The sequence below is a fragment of the Perna viridis genome, chromosome 8 (assembly GCF_037379345.1).
Source record: "Perna viridis isolate PV_CMFRI_1.1 ecotype Kerala chromosome 8, ASM3737934v1, whole genome shotgun sequence".
NCBI classification, from domain to species: Eukaryota; Metazoa; Mollusca; class Bivalvia; order Mytilida; family Mytilidae; genus Perna; species Perna viridis.
Window position 1 is genome coordinate 39,495,948 of NC_142452.1, and position 19,646 is coordinate 39,515,593.

The following is a 19,646-nucleotide window of genomic DNA, read 5'->3' on the forward strand; positions in this document are numbered from 1 at the left end:
GTACTTTACAGAGTTCGATGTGGTTTAAAAAACGGGATAAAAAAATCACCGTTACAATTCTAAGTGTCCATATACTGCATTGATGATATACAACACCAATCTCTGGGAATATTTAATAAATTCGCAATACACTACTGTATTTTTCTTGTTAGTAACCACGTCAAGCAGTGGTGAATATTGCATCCTTCAAAATTTACAAGAAGATACTGGTAGAAGAAATTTTACAAAAACTTACCTGCATGTTTTGATTCAGATATGCGCATTTCGACCTCAATATGAATTGTTTTCTGTCTACTTATCCCAGAAATTTCGACAAATGTGTCAAGAAACTTTCTGATAGAATCTTCGAAACTTTCCTTTCTATTAAATATTTGTTTAGGGAGGAAGCTTCCAATGACAAGTGAACCATCAAATACATGATATATTCTGTATGGAAACCAACAGTCGATGCTTTAAGCTCCTTGAACCATACGCTCTTTGATTGCGACTCTCTCCTCTTCTGACAATCCTCTTGCCTTGATTGTCCAATAAATGCAAACATCAGATTTATCTGCAATGAAGATATCATCTCTAGACATCATTGGCTTTCCTAATGAATAATTTTAGTTAACATGCTAATCTTATTTCTTCTCTCATATAACATTTGAATCGTAATCGAAAAAAATATGCAGGTCTCTTTAGTTTTTGTTAAACAAATTGAAGATTGGTACAGCCATAACAATAATAGGCCTGAACTACACTTTGATAAAGAAATAACAGATACCCAATTGTTCTGTTTTCTGATTTTCACTTTCAGTGACAGTATCCCTCGAGTTGTCACCAGAACAAACTAAAGCTATAAAATAAATAAACATTTTTCATTTGGCAAATTACATTTATATATATTTTACTGGTAATAAAAATAAATACCTATTCACTACATCACATCTTTTCTACATTGGTCTGAATTATTCGAACTGTTATTATTTACAATATTGGTATAGCATGTAATCTTATCAAAAATACTATAAGCGCTTTACAATAAAAAGCACATAAAAAGCAATCAACTAATTGTGACCAAATCATGTACACACATATATATTTAAACATACAAATGTATTTGATATACACGGGTCTGAACAATTTCCCACAAACTGTCAAATTAACAAAGCAAATGTTTGGTCGTTCCATCTGCGGGACTCAATCACATGCCGTAGCGAAATCTATGGCATTATCGCCTGCACAAAACCCGTCACCCTAAATAACTTGGTCAACTAGGGATTTTACAGATATATTTCGCGGCATTATTCCTTGTTGGATTAATCTATTCGCAACAATGCTCCATTGAATCTTGTTTGATAGAGTAAAGATAATGGAATGTGTTATATTGTATATATCAACAATGTGCAATTTTCTCTCTATCAGAGCAGTGTAGCAAATCATTATAGGATTAACAGCTATTTTTGGTCGTTCATGCATGTATGAACGGAACTCGCAGCTCTCAAACTCATGGCACGGCCGAAGGACGTTAATGTAATGGTTGGGAGTGGAGATATCCCTTCATACATGCATCAACGACCGAAAATGGCTGTTGAATCCTTACATTTGGAAATAATTTGTTTTAATGTGTTAAACGTAAATGTATTTGTAGAATCTAGTTCAGGGACAATGTATTTTCAGTTTACTTGTAGTTAGATTTTAAGCATTAATCAGTTTATTTCCCCGAGCTGAAAATTACTCTCTGTAAATCAATGTAATAAACTATTCTTACGGCAATATTATGCCGTTTAGGTCGTTGCGACTCTTTTCAACTACACGGCCGCCATATTGGTTTCCAGTTGACTGGCGTTCATACATGTATGAACGATCTGGCGAAGTTCATGCTTGTACGAACTTTCTGGCAAAGACGTTCTCGACCAAAAAATAAATAAATACATAAATAAAAACGGCTATAGGCATGAAGAATATTATGATTAGAATTTTATTGATATAAGATCGAGAAAAGAAGGCAGAGTTCCCATATCCAATTAGACGTCTCATAGAAGCCAAAAAACAAAGAGGATAAATTCTGCTGAGGGAGAGACCAAATTATTCATCGCAAATTTTTTTGATTCTTAAATTTGCGCGTAGCATAGACATGAATAATATGAATGAATCATTGTATAAAAAATTCTTCTTGATCTGCACTGTGCATGCTATATACATGTATTTATATAGCATTACACTAGCAGTGATATGGTAGAGTTCCCAAGTTTGTGCTACCTGTTCACACGTCCTTGTGTTATACTTCTTATACATACTTATAAATATAAATATTATAAAACAGGTATTCAAAGACTTTTTTAATTATGTATGGAATGTTATAATCAAAGATAAGTTTCAATCATATTCGTGTAGTACATTTTTTTGTTTTTTTAACCTACCAGCATCACCTTTAAGATTGTCCTTGTCAGCGTTATTGTGTGCAAAAGATATTTAATCTGCAATGTAGTGGTTCGACAAAAATATCGGTATTCTAAATCTCACTGACAAATTTCTTTACTCATATTAGGCTGTAACTAAATTTTAGTCCCAATTGTTAAAAAGAAAAAAAATAGATAACGAAACCCACGATCCTAATTTCAGCAATAAGATGATTTTTTAGAACATTTTCCACTATTAGTAATTTCAAGGGGTTTGTTTGATACTGCTATTTTTTTATATACGGCCTTTCCTTCAATAGATATTTTTATTTCAAAATTCTTAATTTATTAGTTTTAAAAATATACTAGTTATGAAATTAATCGACAAGTGTCATCTGCAAACTAAATTAGTCCTATGGTAACGATTCAATATTTTACAATATGAGGATATTTTTTTCTATAATTGATATATGATATAGCCGTTAACCATATACGCTTATTGAACTAAAAATAAACAAAGTACTTTTTATTTCTGTCAACATCGACACCATGTCCTAACATTTTCTTGAATGCTTAGTTTTAGTAAATAAATACCTTACCCGTTGGTGTTGTTAACGACGAATCAATAGAGTACTGTACAGAAAACTTTGCTCCTTTACTTTTGTGAGAAATCGTACCTGTAATAAAGATTTGGGCAGCTTGAACTTTGAATAAATCATATTATTACAATGATGATTCCCGTCTTTGACATTATTTTTTTTTAAATCATATTAAGTTCAAGGCTAATCAAGGAAACCAAGACTACAGTAGATATAAAAAATGCAATCCAGTGACAAAAACCAGACTCACAAAGAAAAAAAAAAAACAACAACAATACATACAAAGCGATAAAAGTAAATAAGCAACTCGGGAGCATGGACCAGGTGCACCCGTAAAGTAAGCGAACTCTTATTGTCTCGAAACACCCGCTAAGATGCTTATAAAAAGTCAAGTCAAGTTAAGGTTAGATGAAAGATGAAAGAAAAACTATGACTCATTTAAATCAGTTTTCATGTTGTAGATGAACAACCGAAACGACCATACAATTTCTGCATTGATGACTACAAACATAACCCTGTTCCAGAAGCCTAATTAGTAGTATAGCGCGATACAAAAAGTCTGCGAAGTTACTGTATAATGTATGATGAAGAGATGTTGCCACAGATGAAAGGAAAGGTAAGAATTCTGAATGAAAATTCATTGCGTTTCTAGTATAGTTTGGTCAAAAGTTTTCAATTACCATCGATTTCTATGTGTGTGTCAAGATTTGAGGCTGACTTCACAGTGTCTATAGTATTCTTTATCTCAAGCTATGTGGGATAGAAGCGATTTATAAAATCCCCGAAAGTAGGATTGTTTAACGATAATACGTCATCTATATAGCGGAAACTGAGATTAAAGGATCTAGTTAAATGATGTTTCTTCATTTGGATAAGACCAGCTATAAAGTCAGCACCAGTAAGAGTGAACGAATAGTTCATCAAGTAGAGGAGTACAATTGGTCCCATCGGATTGCCGACCGTGTTGAAAAAAAAAGATTCATCAAACTTGACAAATATGTCAATCAAAATTCCAGCATTCTGAAAACATCTTCGGTATATTTGGAAGAAGACTTGGAGTTGCTTAATTATACAAAATATTAAGGATATTTTGCACGAGCTCATATTGTTCATTATAAAGGCCGAATGGTCTTTTATCTACAACATTTTTAGTAATATATTTTAGTTACTTGTTTTTTTTTTAAGTTTCCGAAAAATAGTCGAAACTACCCTATATTTTCTTATGTTTTTTAACAATAAATTTTAAATTTAAAAGATTATTCTTATACTGGATCATAACTATTGCAATAAAAATAATTACCGAAAAGTTGTTGAAGTATTATATCTTGTTTTCTCCCGAACTCCCTGAAATCTGTCCACATCTTTGCTGCTTGTGCACTGAAAGAACTAGAAAGGTTTTCTTGGCCTGATAAAATATCCTTTGTAGACGTCTCTATGCAGTTTTTAATCACGTTTTTTCCTTCAATGTTTTCATTTCTTGACTGATTGAGAAGCTCAAAGATATCCCTCTGAGATTGTGACTGTCTTCTAAAATTCTTTAAATTTAAAAAAAATAAATAAAAAAATAAATAAAACACTAATAATAATATCATTTTAAAATATCTTTCGAACATATTCGATAATATTTTAATTCATTTGATGTTTGTCAATTTACAAAAAGATTTTTTTACGTATTAATTCATTTTACTAATATATCTTACAGTCGTGTGTATATGGTACGGCTGTGTATATTAATCTTTAAGAAAAAAAAATTTCTAAAGATGAAAACTTTCGATTAGAAATCGTTATTTGTTCGTTCTAAATGATAAATATGTAAATTTACTTAAAACATGATTTTTTTTATATAATTACAGGTATAATTCGTGTTCTTGATATCATGATTTCATTATATGTTGTGGCCATCTCCACCTTGAAAAAAAGATTTATTAGCTAGTAAAAGAAAACAGTGGATGAGCCTAGAAAAGGGAGAGGTGCACCTGATCCTCACTCCCGTTTGTGTGGAGATAGCTTTGTTAATTTGTTTTTTTTTAAGTGTAAGGTTGTGTAAGTAATTTGATTAAAAACAGCCTTGGTAAGAATCATGCAAATTCATTTTGCAATATGTGAACACAATAGGCTACGTATTTGTATTCTTGTTAATAAATTGCTTTATATGTCTACATGATAAAATGTATAGTTACACATTCCTGCATACTCTAAGAAGATAATTCACATTGAAAATCTAATAGATTTTATTGTATCATTTTAAACTCTGTTTCCTTAAACATTTAAAAAAATATATAAAAGATAAAAATATGTAGGATTTCAAACCTTTTATCACATTTATCAACATGATCCTTAGTTTGAGTGCTAATTAATTTGTTCTATTGATTTTGTTTTGACTTTCTTCCAATATTAAAAATATTCTAATCATCGGATTGACCCTGGACCTAACTTTTTTATTCAGAAGTAGTTACAGACTACATAAACGGTCTTTGTTTTTCATTTGGTTGATGGACTTTCGAAAGTGAAAATTATTTACAAGAGTTTTAATTCCTGATTTGGTTTGACGATTATAGTAGAAATTGAATGTATGACTTTCTAAGGAAGTACAGATTTCAAAACTGAAAGCATTATCATTACGTAAAAACATGGCATATGTAAACTTAAAAAGCATATTTGGTGGTTTTTTTCTAAACCATAAATCACCTCATCTATATACATTGTCTGAAATTTATATGGACCGCTTACGTCATAAAACATTTATGAGGTGGAACATTTCTTAAAATATCCTTATTTCAAACCTTTTCGTATTCCTCCTTAATGCCATTTACAATTGGCTGCACATTACTCCAGCTATAGTCTGCCACTTTGAAAAGCTCAATTTGTGCTTCGATTCCTTCTTTATAAAGTTCAACAGGAATGACTGATGCTAATCCAATCACTGCAAGCTCCATATTACCCCACATCGTTTGAATATGACTTTCGTGTAGCCCGTTCAGGTCACTTGTATGGCATAATTTATTTCTCTCCTTTATAATTTTATCGAACCACATTTTATGGCTGTTAGGCAGAATGATTCCACTCGCCTTTATAATAGCATACAGTGCTGACAGATCTATATCCTGAAGTGAACAGTTTTCGTTTGTTTTGAACCTACAAAAGCAGGTTTTATGACCTCTACTACATCGTTTTGGATTGGGACAGTCTAGTTTAAACATTTTTTCAAACTGCTTATCAAATAACCGTGACTCTATTTTCTCAAGAACTCCATTAAGACAATTACAGCATGTCAAATGGTACCTTAAGTGGTAAATAGCGTGGTTATGTTTGTTCAAAAACTTTTTAAAGTCATTTTGATATTCGGGTCCACATAAAATTGATTTAGTAAAATAAGTTCTTGTAACCGGTAAACACAGTTTGTGTGTGAACATGAAAACCCGAAGATATTGTTTATCGATCTCAGACCTAGATGCCATTTCTTCTTCACTTATCTCGATAATTCATTGCAAACTTTCACATTGCTCTAGAATAAATGTCAATATAATCAAATGAAACGTGTTTCCTTTTTTTTGTCGAAGAATCAAGTACGTACAATTACTTTTGCCTATTTTTGAAGACTTGTATAGCCTGAAGGAGGTAGACCTAGGGTAAGGGACTTAATTCTTGAAAGCAGTATTATGTTTGTACCATTATCAACTTTACTTAAGCCTACCAAGCTTTAATTTGAAACAGAATGAAATCAATCAAAATTACTTTGACGCTTACACGAGTTTGATGTAAAATTCTGAATTCAAAAGTTCCAATGATTTGTTAGGGTTGTGTCCCTTGCCCTAGGACTACCTTCTTAAACAAAGAATTTATAGTATTTGGTAAAATATACACGTTAAATTTTTCAATTGTTAACTTTCAACAACATAAAACGTGAAAGAAAAAGAAACAATGATGAGCTAAACTATTTTATCAAAATAAGAAAGCCAAACCAAGTCATTGTATTTGAAAATGATATATTTCAGTACCAAACAATCAAGTATTCTTTATAGTTTACAAATACTCATTTATTTTGTACCAAAATGAAATTTTCATCTAAACACTAGTGACAAGTCTCTAATTCTGTTTTACCCAAAAGGCTGATAAAAAAATGTTGTTTTTTTTTAAATATTAGTAGTATATTACATGTGTAACAAAACACTCGTGCAGCATTCAACATTTAATAATAAGGAAATCTAGGGAAAGGGATGAAAACGAAGAACGTGGCAAGATATGTCAAAATGCCAAATTACCAAGAATAATATTGCAGCAGGGGTGTATGCAGTTTGGTTTAACACCAAGATTGCTCACGACAAAGTAGAGGAATCGGTTAGAATATGCCCTTTCTACAATTCCTATTTTGTAGATGCAAAGTTGCACTTTCTGATGTATTTCCTAAATTTGACCTACAATTTGCCCTTTAGTCGTGACCTCATATTTCTAGCCATGAAACTGAATGAAAAAGATAAGTTTGCAAAATACTGAAATAATATGAAAATATAACTTAACTACATCAAAACCGGTTGGATTCAGTGTAAATTCACATTGATATTTCTTTTTCCTTCTTCATGTTTTGAAACGGGAAGTTTAATTCCAAAACGAGACTGTTGATATGATGTCACAAGTTTTAAATCGATCGATTTTTTACTAACCAACGAGGTAATATTTTTAAAAAGCCTCGCTTCATTCTTCTAACACAATGAGCAATGATTGTTTTAAGTAAAGTGTTTTTTGTTCTGATATTACCGTTGATTTACCAATTATGACATTAGTTTTAATCACCACTGGTATAGTCACGCCGCAATGTAAGATTGAGGTTTAGCGCGCTGTACAAAATCAGGACCATTACGGTACCAGCTGCTCCGGTAGTGTAATATCTACTTTGCCAGGTTTATTTTGGATTTGACTTGATTATAGATGGAATTAGTGTTCGGTAATTTTGTTGTTGCCCTTATTCATTGACACTACTTGTCTGATTTGTAACGGTCTTTTTCATATAAAAAGCATATATGATTACCTGTTTGAACTGTAATTTAAGCAGATATCGTGTAAGGGATCCAATAATGGATATTCTACATAAGTATGTCCTTGTAATCAATGTTTTAATAATAATAATAATAATAATAATAAAAAAACAGATATAAATACATACAAAAATACAAAAAGTGCTTTATGTTTTATTTTCAATCATTAAATGAACCCTTGAATGAAAGACTAATATTGTTGAACCAAATTAAGTGAAACAACTACAATAAAGCTATATTTAATCTACAGATATTTTAAGAGTTATTGCAATAACTTCATAAGTGAATGATGTGAATGATCTTTGACCTCGTCCTTTATTGAAGAATACGGAGAATTTTAGCATACTAGAAGTATATAAAACATTTCAAGCGATTAATTTTATATGAAAGTCTAGCCAATTAAACTATGGACCAATTAATCTCGAAACACTTTTTCAAACCTGTCAACATAACCTCTAAGATCTAACTTATTGATAATGAGGGAATAGAATATTAATCATACCAGTTAACGTTGATAAAGATGATTTAATGAATAACCAACAAAAAAACTGCGTTCCTTTACTTCCGTAAAACAACCATACCTGAACAAGTGTTTGAGAAGCTTTATCTTTAAACAAATGTTATCTTATGACAGAAAAGATTTTTGCCAGTAGAGTGCTTGTTGTTACATACTAAGCTAAATTATCTTTAATTGTAGTCTGCTTTTAAAGTTGTGTGTTTTAATTTTTTTTATTTGTTTTTTTTTAATTTTCTAAACAATATCTTCCACTTTTGGTTTCAAGTATTGATAGGTTCTAAATTCGAAAGATTTTGTCGTCGACTTTGCTGTTTGTGCACTAAAAAACTAAAAAAAGAAATGTTTTCTTGATTTCTTATTCCGTTTTCTTCCTTCCATGTTTTTAAAGGGGTGTTGCAACAGAATTTTGACGATATAAAATTATTGTTGATCTGATTTACCAATGTTGTTTTTTATAAAAAGCTGGGAACAAAAAGATATTCTTAAAAGCCACATTCATTTTAACGGCAAATATTCCAAGCCTGAAGTGATTGAAATACCTGGTCGTCAACATTTCGTCGAATATAGGTGACAAGTTTTCCAGGAGACAGTTCTGATACTCATGTGGGAACTATAACTGTGAGCTACTATTTAGGCCATGGGTCACAAAGAGAATCACTGACAACCCCCACCCCTTTTGCAGAATATATGGGATTATTATGTTGAATACTGAAATATTCCTCTATCAAAACATAAATGTATATCATTTAGCAATTGCTGCAGAGGATAAGATTTTCAACAAGATAGAGGGTCAAGAGCTTAAATTTTAGTTTGTAATTACTTTGTATTTTTTCAAAGAAAAGAAAAATGCTAACTCTACAAACCAAAATAAAAACTAAAATCTGAAACAGGACAATTTCAAATGTAACTGTGATATAATTGCTAAATGTAAGCCTTTTTCATGCAAAACTTACAAATTGTTGATACATCAATGTCATTGCATAATTTGTAATTTTTGACAGTACCTAAGCAATGGTAATCTCGGATTTGGGTCTCGGTTTAACTATTTTTGACGATTATACCTTTTCTGAAAATTATGTACTGAGACTTCAAAAATTATGGTATCAATGTATGTATTCGTTTGTTACAAGTCATTATGAATAGTTATTACCAATTATTCATGACCGTCTTTAAAGATTCTCATGCGGAATGTTCCGGACCACATTATTTTACTTTGTATTATTTATCATTAATAGTATTGACCTGTTTGCCAGCTGGCAATTATTGCAAAGTATAATATATTAAATTGTCGGATAGCTGATATGGTCTTGTATTTATGAACATTATCGGAATGCTTTTTAGGCTACCGCTTACAAGTTTGGCCGTGCATTCATTGGTGTGTTTGTTGGATCGTTTAATCTATTCCGGAAGCCCACAAATTAAAAGGTCTTGATGATCATTTTGTATAACTAAACTAACACCGGACAGGAAGTTATTTGGAAAAGATAGTACAGGTCGTTGGATGACAAAACATAGTAACCGGTTTGGACTCAGTGGATTAAAGATTTAGCAGGGAAGGGATAATGGCATTCCAAGCTATAACAAACGGCGAAAATTCTGTTGATATCAGCCTGCTTTGTATTTTTGAGTCGGAACGCTTGGCCTCATTGACCATTCAACAGATTTTGTAAAATCTTTTCATTCTGTCTATAATAAGGTGTTTTGCCAGATGAATTTCTTTCATGTCCATATTTATCAATATTTATGCAAGCACTATTCTATTTCTTCTTTGTTGGTATGTTTTCGTTTTGTTTAGTCTGTTTACATCGTATTTCATCTGAAATTGTTTTACTGTGGATGTATAACTACCTTGTCAGATATAAGTCCGTACTGTGCCGAAAGTACCGTTTACATCAACACAAAAAGGTTTAATATAGTATTAAATGTTTCATGATAGTGATAATAAAATGTTGCAAGATTTACAATTGAATCCATTCATAAGCCTTTAAATTCAGGAAATTTGTACGATTATGTATTTAACTTGTTTTCAGTAAAATAGAAACAATTTAAATCAACATGGAAAAAAGATACTATTCCCATACTGGCATAGGTAAACACACTACTTTCATTAATATGCATCGGTGGTTTGCCGGCTATTGATGTTAATGTATTACATTGTATAGCAAGCATAATAATGCAAATTTTGAGTACGTCTTTGTATTTGTAAAATGCTAACAATCTGAAATCATGTCTAAAACCCACAGAACTGACAGTATTAATTACACTCAAGGAGGTCGCCTTGCTTACATGTATATGTATACGTGTTAATGTTTTGTATACTTGTATATTTGAAAACATCCGGGTGATACTGCTAAGCTAAATTCAGGTGCAAATTATGTGAATTATTTGCAAATGTCGCGTGAAATAAGTGTATGAAATTTTATCAGAAGATCTGACATGGTCAGTATTACTCGACATGATTTGCTGTCATTGAAATGTAATTTGAATTTGAAAAGTCTGTAAAAGTGAAAGACCAGACCAAATTACTGTTACAGTGCTTATATGTATACAATTATTGTATCCCAATACTTCCCATTTCGTGGTATATGGGAGAGATGGGGAGTGAAAAATGGGGATTAGGAATCAAAGCTTCGTATAGGTTGATTGATTGATTTTTGTTTTTAATGCCGTTTCAGCGACCAGGGCCATATCATGACAAGAACATTTAATGGAATGAAAATATTAAAAGCAAGATCACAGTCAAGATCAAAAGGTACACCTAAGACATATTGCCAAAAGACAACTCAAAGAGTCAGAACAAATAATAAACTGTGACAGATTAGATTGAGTAATCAATTTAAATGCTAACAGGATGGCTCGAGCTTTAGCTGTGAATATGGATGCATTCGATGGCAACCGTTCAGTTGCAGTTCTGTCACCATGGACAGCAGCACATGCAACGCTATCGCCATCTGTATGCACCGTCGAAAAATCAGGATAATTTTGTTTTAATTTCAGAAAATTTTTGTTATAAAAATAATTGGTATCGGACTTTACATATCCACACAGATCAAAAATGAAAGAAGGGTGTGAAAGCTCCCATGGCGGGCATTTCAAAGTAAAAACAGGTGTCACTGTATTGGTCTCAAGATGAATTGCTTCCAAGTGAGTTTTTATTCGAATTCCAAAAGGAGGAGTTTTGCTTTCATGTTTTCGATAAATGTTACATCAATAGGATTAATGACAGTCATAGGCTGGGCTATCAAGGTAGGGCTTCGTATAGGGATAAGCATTTTGAATAATTGGAAAATATTAAGTGGTACAATCAGATAAATACTAACTGATACATGGTTCATTGATTTTATCTGGTCCATGATTCCTGAAGAGTTAAGTGTCAGTCTATATAAGAGTCAGGCAGTGGGTGAAACGGTATAAAAAAAAACAAAAAAATCATTTTGATAGTGTAATTTGATTATTTGCAACATCAGAATCAAGGAAAACAGATAATTTTTCCACATGTTGATGAACTGAACTTGTTATTTCATTGAAATGCCCTGAAAATTAACATTTCAAGGGCAGATAACTTTGTCAAAAACCTCATTTTCTAAGATTTTATTGAAAACATTTCTGACCGAATCCAGTGATGCAGAAATCAAATAGTGGTCTTTTCAGATAGAGAAAGCATCCCTGAGTTATATTTCATTATCAGTTCAGTGAGATTTTGAAATGCAATGTTTCTGACTTTCACTATTTTGCCTGATTGTTACAGTTACACTTAAGCCACCACCCTAAAATCAACCGAAGCCTTCTTTTTATCGTACAATCACACAGGGATCCACACTACTGAGTTTTAATTAATGTCAAGAAGCTTAACCAATGCCATTTTTGGTATAAATTAAGACAGCAAATGTGTTTCGCCATTGTATTAAAATGGTGGATTTAAATACCAACTGCTATATAAGAATATTGAAATCTTAAGAAAGAAAGTTGTTCTAAAGACATTGGTATAAAAACAACGAAAAACTTTTAATAATATGTTTAATATTGGCCAGCCAAGCAAATAGAGAACCTAATAATACAACAAATAAAGCACTAATATAAAAGCTGTGTTTGTATAAATTACAAAATAAAAACCTGTTACAAAATTGACAAATTTTGAGACTTTTTCAACAATGTGTCAAATGATACTCGTGTCGGTCTAAAAAAATATGAGACAATAGTGCCTTGCTAAAACGTGTTTGATACAGGTTATTGACCTACAGAACAAAGATATTTAAACCTGAGACAATTTGATCTAAAATGCTATCAAAGTAAATGTATGACACAGTGGAAGTAAGTACAAATGTATAATATAGTTTAACCAAAACACAGAACAAAACTGCACTTCATATACAGCAACAAGTACTACCTTTAAAAAAATCTAGCCGACGCAGTAATTTTTTCTTTGTTTCACTCATAATTTTCTACATTTCATTCAGGAAATATAACACCTGGAACGCAATTTTCGATACAGTTATTTTCGAACACAACTAAGTTATCAGTATTTAGCCAATCAGGAAACAGAATTGCGATCAGGTGACTTTAAGGTCAAAGGGTAAAATGCAAAACTATACCGACTGCGTCGGAAAAAACAAGTAGACTTGTATAAACGCTAGTTTAGTTTAGTTATACTAAATTTTATGGCCTTACCTCTTCTATTAGAATTCTAAACAGCTGTTGAATCACTTTTATTTTTTTCAAAATTTTCAAAAAATATTTACATTTATACAGTTATACAGAATTCGTAAAAGAGTAATCAAGGGAACCAAGGTTATAGCAGTAATCAAAGAGTAATCAAGGGAACAGAAGTTATAGCGGTAATCAAAATAATGTAATCCAGGGACAAAGACCAGACGTGGAAAACAGACATACACAACAAAGAACATAAAGTAACAAAATCATATATACAAAGTAACAAAAGCAAATGAGCAACTCAGACTCCACTAAAAACTGGGAGCATGGAGCAGGTGCACCGGTAGGGTAAGCGACCTCTGTTTTTCTAGAGACACCCGCCGAGTTGCTCATAAAAAGTCAAGTCCGGTGTAGACAAACGAGGACAGGAAAAGCATCAAAAACCTATGTAAAACAAGCTTTTGAACCATATGGTTAGGATCAAACTTAAATATATTGACACAGTATAATGTCATCAGTGCTGATATGGAAGAGTAATCAAAAGAATGTATCCAGGGACAAAGACCTAACATACAAAAAGAAACACAAAAACAGAACATAAAGAAACAAAAATAATACATACAAAGTAACAAAATAACAACTCGGATTTCACTAAAAACTGGGGCATGGACCAGGCACACCTGTAAGGTAAACGTCCTCTGCTTCTCCAGAAACACCCACAGAGTTGCTCATAAAAATCAAGTCCGTGGTAGACTAAAAAAAACATTGAAAAATGTCAATTTCAAAATTTAAGGAATGTTAGCCAGTAAAAAATCATTTCAACAAAATATCATCCAAAAAGTCTCAAATTCCAAAGAATAATACTAATTGTATGTATGCAACTATCTAGAAAAAATATTTTAAAACCTTGTATCTTTTTTAAAACCTTTCAAAAAAACATTAAGAAGCAAATATAATCAGTAAAAATGGAAGTAATATATAGCTACAAGAATATAACCTAAATTGAATATATATATGATACTAAAATTGTGCTAGGAAGCAGTGAAGCAAAAAACATTTAAAACAATAAAAAATAAAATAAAATAAAATAAAATGCTTACATGTGCCACTTTAATTCAACTGTAGATATCGAACCCTGAACAGATGAAGAAAATATAGAAACACTAAACAGGCCTTATACAGCTAAAAATTAAAACTGTGATCATCTTTCTTTTATAATTAGAAACTTTTGTGTGAGACATACATACTAAGTTTAAAGAACATATTATTGGCCTTTTTCTCTCAAAATCTTACCAAGATCAATTTGTTGCTTGATGGATTATCTTGTATTTCAACTTCATAGAGATCCACACAGTTATATAGAAGTCATGCAATTAAGTGTTGTTAAATATTTACTTAAGTTTCCCAATTCACCCTGGACTTGAAGACACTGATAAAGCTAGAACCATCATAAAACTGCAAAATATTTGTGATTAATACAAAAATCTGCCAGGTAGGGCAACACCAAAATTGGCTAAAAAGAAGATGCTTCCTCAAGCTAATTGCAAAAGCCTGTACATAATGTATACGTTTTGTAGATCAGCGATGACAACATACACATTTCTACATTCAAAAAAAAAAAAAAAACAAAAAACAAAAAGAAATGGAATACTTAGCTTGCATTTTTACCTTAAATCTTAAAGTGTATAACCAAAATATGATTATGAGTGCCGAAGAACGCCTAGATTTAACGCGTGTGCGGAACTTGATATGCGTACAAGTTAAATCTCAATGATTTCTTGTCACGAGTGATCATGTAATTTTGGTTATTCACAATAAATAATTGATTTTTATATAGATTTCCCATCTAGGTTGTTTCTATGACTTAGTAAAACATTGAACTTTGATTCACGACAAATCATTAAATAATAAGCAGAAATTATAAATGGTCAAATAGTGAATTAAAGCTTTAGCTACCATAAAAAAAACATGATGTTGTACGTGTTGTCGTGCTAAGTATACCCCCTCTAACAGGAAAATGATTTCAAAGAGCACCTGAAATCAATTACAAGGTATGCCCCATATATACATATAAAGCCATGCACCAAATTAAATTATTCATTCAGTCATTGAGTAACATGATATTTTGGCAAACATTTTCTCTATCATCAGCCGAGTTTCATAAAACAAAGGAGTTGAAAGTGAACAGCGTCAATAATGTATATATGTTAGAATATTAGATAATTATGGCAAACATCTAATATATAAAGGACTAGTTGATCCATCTATATTTATGTAGCAAAGACAATTGCGATGAAACTCAGAATGACAAGGTAATTCAAGTATATCACCCACTTATTGAGTGAGATATACATGTAGTCTGCAAAATTTTATGATAAAACTAGCATCTTTCACAAAAGTACAAGTACTCGTACTGTACAGTATTTTATGAGTCTTTGAAAACACTTGATCAGATTGCAATACAAAAAACATCGAGCTAAGTACTATCTTTTAAAAAAAGATAGCCGATGCAATAAAATTTTGTTATTTTTTTGTTATTTAAGTTTCTACATTTCTTTAAAAAAAAATAACACATGGCACACAATTTCAAATTTTTTACTGTTTTTTTAACCCAATTTCAAAATTTTGGTACAATTTTTTTGAACGCCACTAAGTTAGCAGTATTTGGCCAATCGGAAAACGTAATTGCTATCAGGTGATTTGCGTTTCCATAGAAGTACGTCCTGAAGGTCAAAGGGTAAAAAGCGAAACTATACTGACTGCATTGGGAAATTAAAAAAAAAAAACATAAAACCTGCTGAATACGTTTCTTTAACAGAGTTACAGAGTTAAATAAGAGAATAATTTAAATTGAAAAAAAAAGAAACACATTTTACATGGGTTTTTGTAAAACACCTATTTTTACACTTTCTGGCTCCTTTTTCTAAAACAGTACAGGCTACAAATTCCATAATAAAAAAGGGAACTTTCTTCAGTGGTAGTTGAATAATATTAAAATTTCAGAACACGTGGTCAACTGGAAATAAATATATTGCACGAAAATGAAGTGTCCCCAGACAACGACAATTGCCCCATAGAATTATGCAATCGCAAATTTTGTGAGGTCGAATAGAAAGACTTCATGAAAACTACAAATTATTGCTAATTGATTATTTGGCGATCACCTTGGCTAAGTAAGCAACTTCATATATTTTTAAAATAAATTAAAGCAAAAATAAATATTTACATTCATCTCACTCAGCACATTAATAAAGCTTTACATAATACACATAAATGAAAACATATTGCATAGTACTGCTCATTCCTAAGAATTATGCAAAATAAAAAAATGGAAAAACTCTGAACAAGCTCATAAGCAGGAAATACCGTTTTAAACAGAGTTACGTCTCACTAACCACTTCTAACGTTTCAATTACTTTACATGTTAAACAAGTAATTTACAATGTTTCACTGTGAATACCCAAGACAAATGACACATTAAAGTTGCATACTGCTGCCAAGCTTGGAAAATAAGGCTTTCAAAATCACTATTCTAATCATGGTACAATGACCATAGAAATTCTTCACAAAATTTACTTGAATAAAAAATACTGAAAATCAACATTTTTACCTTTTCTGCCAACTGACAGCATGGAGGCAAATTACTCACGCATGTTAACAATATTCATACACTTGTGTAGTAAATTACAAATATGATTTTTTAAGTACAAATTTTCAGCTTTATTTTGACTACTTTTGATCAGAATACACACAAACAATGCACTTACCATGCATATATCTAGGTTCAGTTTGTTTTTTGTGCTACATAGAGAGGGGTGGCCATTTGACCCGGAAGTGGTTAATGAGACCTTAAATGAAAAACCCTTGTTGAATTATCTCCCTTTTTACAGGAAAAGACATCAGTTGTATTAGATTGTATTTATTCAATTTACAGCATAACAGATTTCACAATACCTAAAACACTGAGGCTTCATTCCTTGTATTGGACCGCTTAGTGATGGAATTGACTTCCTATATTGATATTTTTGTTTTTTTTTGTACTTCTAAATTTTGGTATTTAATTCTTCCTATTTGATTCTAATGCAGCTGATGAGAGTTTACTCCTTGAAACACATGTACAGCATATCAAATTTTGCAGTATATATCATTTGTATATTTGTATGTATACAATAATTAATATTACTTCATGCACATCTCCAAATATTGCCAATCCCTTGTTAAGAAGTCACTATTCTTTCAGATTTTTCGAAGAGTTGCTTTTGAAAGACAGATGAACAAAACAGACAGTTAGACAAGGATTCCTTTCTGAAACGAAATGGTCTCACTCTGTATGATTCTTAGCTGAACAATTACTAACAAACTATGACAATAAGTACAATCAAATCTATCCAACATAACAAGAAAATAACTGAATATTAACCTGAAATAAAAACAATTTATAGAGGAGGCTTAGAATCTGTGTAAAACCCAAGGCTCAAGGAGTGTTTTTTTTTTTCAATTCATGCCAAATTCATATATCATTATTATTTCTGGTCAATAGTCAGCTATTTTCTTTATACTGAAATCCTTATCATTTTTTTACTAAAGTTATATTTTTATCCATGTTTTTTTTATCCATTTCTTCCCATACTTAAATTTATACTAAAGAAATTATCATAGGTTCTGCTGTATCGTGATCTTGACCTGGCTCTCCTTCTTTTTCGCAACCAAAATATTTTCTTAAACTGAAAAAAAAAAAAAAAGCTAAAATAAAGCTTTTCATATTTCAGTGTAGATTGCAAGGCTTCTAAGGCAAGAAAACATGAAAAGAAACGACAGGACCCACAGGAGTTGAAATCACTCATGTAAGTCTCATAAATATATGTAAACATTTACAATCAAGAAAAAAACTCTGAAGTAAAAGAATAATTATACATTTCATCATATAGACCTATAAAGCAACTTAATAACAAAATAAAAATTTGTAGCCTTTTTTAATGTGTATCCCATATAACAGAATCTTCATGATTCTTACATAGACTACAACTTAAATGTTGTAATTTTTTATTCATTTGAAACATGAATGTGATAATTCTGTTCATTTACCTTCTTAATATTTACAAAATGTATATACAGGTATACAGGTATATGTGTCAGTGTGTGAAAATTTTTAAATTGGAATAGAAAAGGTAAGTAACTTTAACCGTAAGGCTTCGACCTAACAAGGAATATATTAGCCTATGCCTAGTGACAATACTCGTACATCCAAACTTGAGCATACGGTCAAAATATGAAAAGATTCAGCAATCAGGAAGTTGTTGTTGTACAAGTCTGAAATCATATCCTCTTTAATCTACCCAGGACTTGAACTCCTATAAGCAGCTCAGCGGGTGTTTCTAGAAAAGCAGAGGAAACCTACCCTACCGGTTCACCTGGTCCATTCTCCAAGTTTTTAGTGGAGTCTGAGTTGTTCATTTACTTAGCATGTAATATTTTGGTTATTTTATGTTCTTTGTTGTATGCATCTGTTTCCCATGTCTGGTCTTTATCCCTGGATTACATTCTTTTGATTTCCACTATAATCCTGGTTCCATTGATTACTCTATGACACGGAACACTTGTATATATATACATAGGTTGATCAAAATATCATGTCGAGAGAGACCCATTACAAACTAGAAGTTCCAAGGAGCCAGAATCATTCATATGGTTCATTTTTTGCCTTTCAAAGCTCATTTTTCTATCTATTAAAGTTTTCAAGATATAGGTTAAAAACTGCAAAAAAAACCAGGTCATTTTCCACCTTTAAGATCAATAATTACAACCAAATGAATACTTTTGTAATCCTTGTCATGAGTATTAAATCTTTTTCTTTCCATATACATATATCATGTCCAACTTTGTAGTGCTTTTCAAGCTGAAGAAGGAAAGTTCATGTTTCTCTATCCCTCATAGTTTTGAGATATACCTTGCAATTAGTGTTTTTATTCTCTACGTTCTATAATAAGACATCACATTGTGATCAAGTTTTTTTAACGGCACAAACAATCCAAACAATGGTTTTTGTGCAGGATATTTTAAGCTATATACAATGTAATCAATGTAATCAAAACTTAAATAAGAATCCTTGTTTCTGATTGGTTGATAACAAATGTATTTTAGACATATTGTTAATATGTCTGTCATTTTAGAGCTTATACCTTTTTGCCCTCTTAGCCATAGTATTTTCCAAAACAAACATGCCTTTTTTACCCTTGCAGGCCCCTCCCTGCAAAAATTCATTCTGAAGTTTCATTGTTCAACAAAAAGTAACATAATTTATCGATTTTGAAAATTGGAAGTAAGTATCATTTAATCAAGCAAAAAAACTGCTGCAGGCTAAACCGAATAATCCTGTCCCTCTCTTATTTGTTTCTCCTTTTTTAGAGGAGCAAATGTTGAGAGCGTAATATAACGACTGAATTATTCAGGTTAGCTGCTGGCAACT

The 19,646-nt window shown here is 31.4% G+C and overlaps 2 protein-coding genes across 9 annotated transcripts in view; both read right to left on the bottom strand.

Moving 5' to 3' along the window:
- Positions 1 to 235: 235 nt before the first annotated feature.
- On the bottom strand, positions 236 to 7,607 carry LOC148610452 (uncharacterized). Of its 4 annotated transcripts, none has more exons than XM_088543348.1 (7): positions 7,502 to 7,607; positions 5,764 to 6,485; positions 4,832 to 4,888; positions 4,281 to 4,515; positions 2,981 to 3,058; positions 764 to 835; positions 236 to 550 (listed from the first exon to the last, which is right to left on the bottom strand). In XM_088543348.1, exons 2-7 carry the CDS (start codon positions 6,436 to 6,438, stop codon positions 453 to 455), a joined length of 1,215 nt encoding a protein of 404 aa, XP_088399474.1. In that variant the 5' UTR covers positions 6,439 to 6,485; positions 7,502 to 7,607; the 3' UTR covers positions 236 to 452. The 4 variants fall into 4 exon arrangements, with proteins under 4 accessions (XP_088399474.1, XP_088399473.1, XP_088399472.1 ...); XM_088543347.1 differs by having other exon boundaries at positions 7,499 to 7,593; XM_088543346.1 differs by having other exon boundaries at positions 5,764 to 7,593.
- Positions 7,608 to 12,530: 4,923 nt separating this feature from the next.
- Positions 12,531 to 19,646, bottom strand: part of LOC148610453 (uncharacterized) — a 30,954-nt gene continuing 23,838 nt past the window's right edge. For all 5 annotated transcript variants that reach the window (XM_088543354.1, XM_088543355.1, XM_088543350.1 and 2 more), the window contains one exon: positions 12,531 to 17,904. In XM_088543354.1, coding sequence (XP_088399480.1) covers positions 17,817 to 17,904 — 88 coding nt within the window. In that variant the 3' untranslated portion in view covers positions 12,531 to 17,816. The remainder of the gene's footprint in view (positions 17,905 to 19,646) is intronic.

Excerpts from the sequence above, each read along its gene's own strand:
- LOC148610452 (XM_088543348.1), bottom strand. The coding sequence starts at position 6,438 with ATGGCATCTAGGTCTGAGATCGATAAACAATATCTTCGGGTTTTCATG. Across the intron at positions 3,059-4,280 it reads AATACTTCAACAACTTTTCG|GTACGATTTCTCACAAAAGT; the intron begins GTAATTATTTTT and ends TCTTTATTACAG. Across the intron at positions 551-763 it reads TCAGAAAACAGAACAATTGG|ATAAATCTGATGTTTGCATT; the intron begins GTATCTGTTATT and ends TCTTCATTGCAG.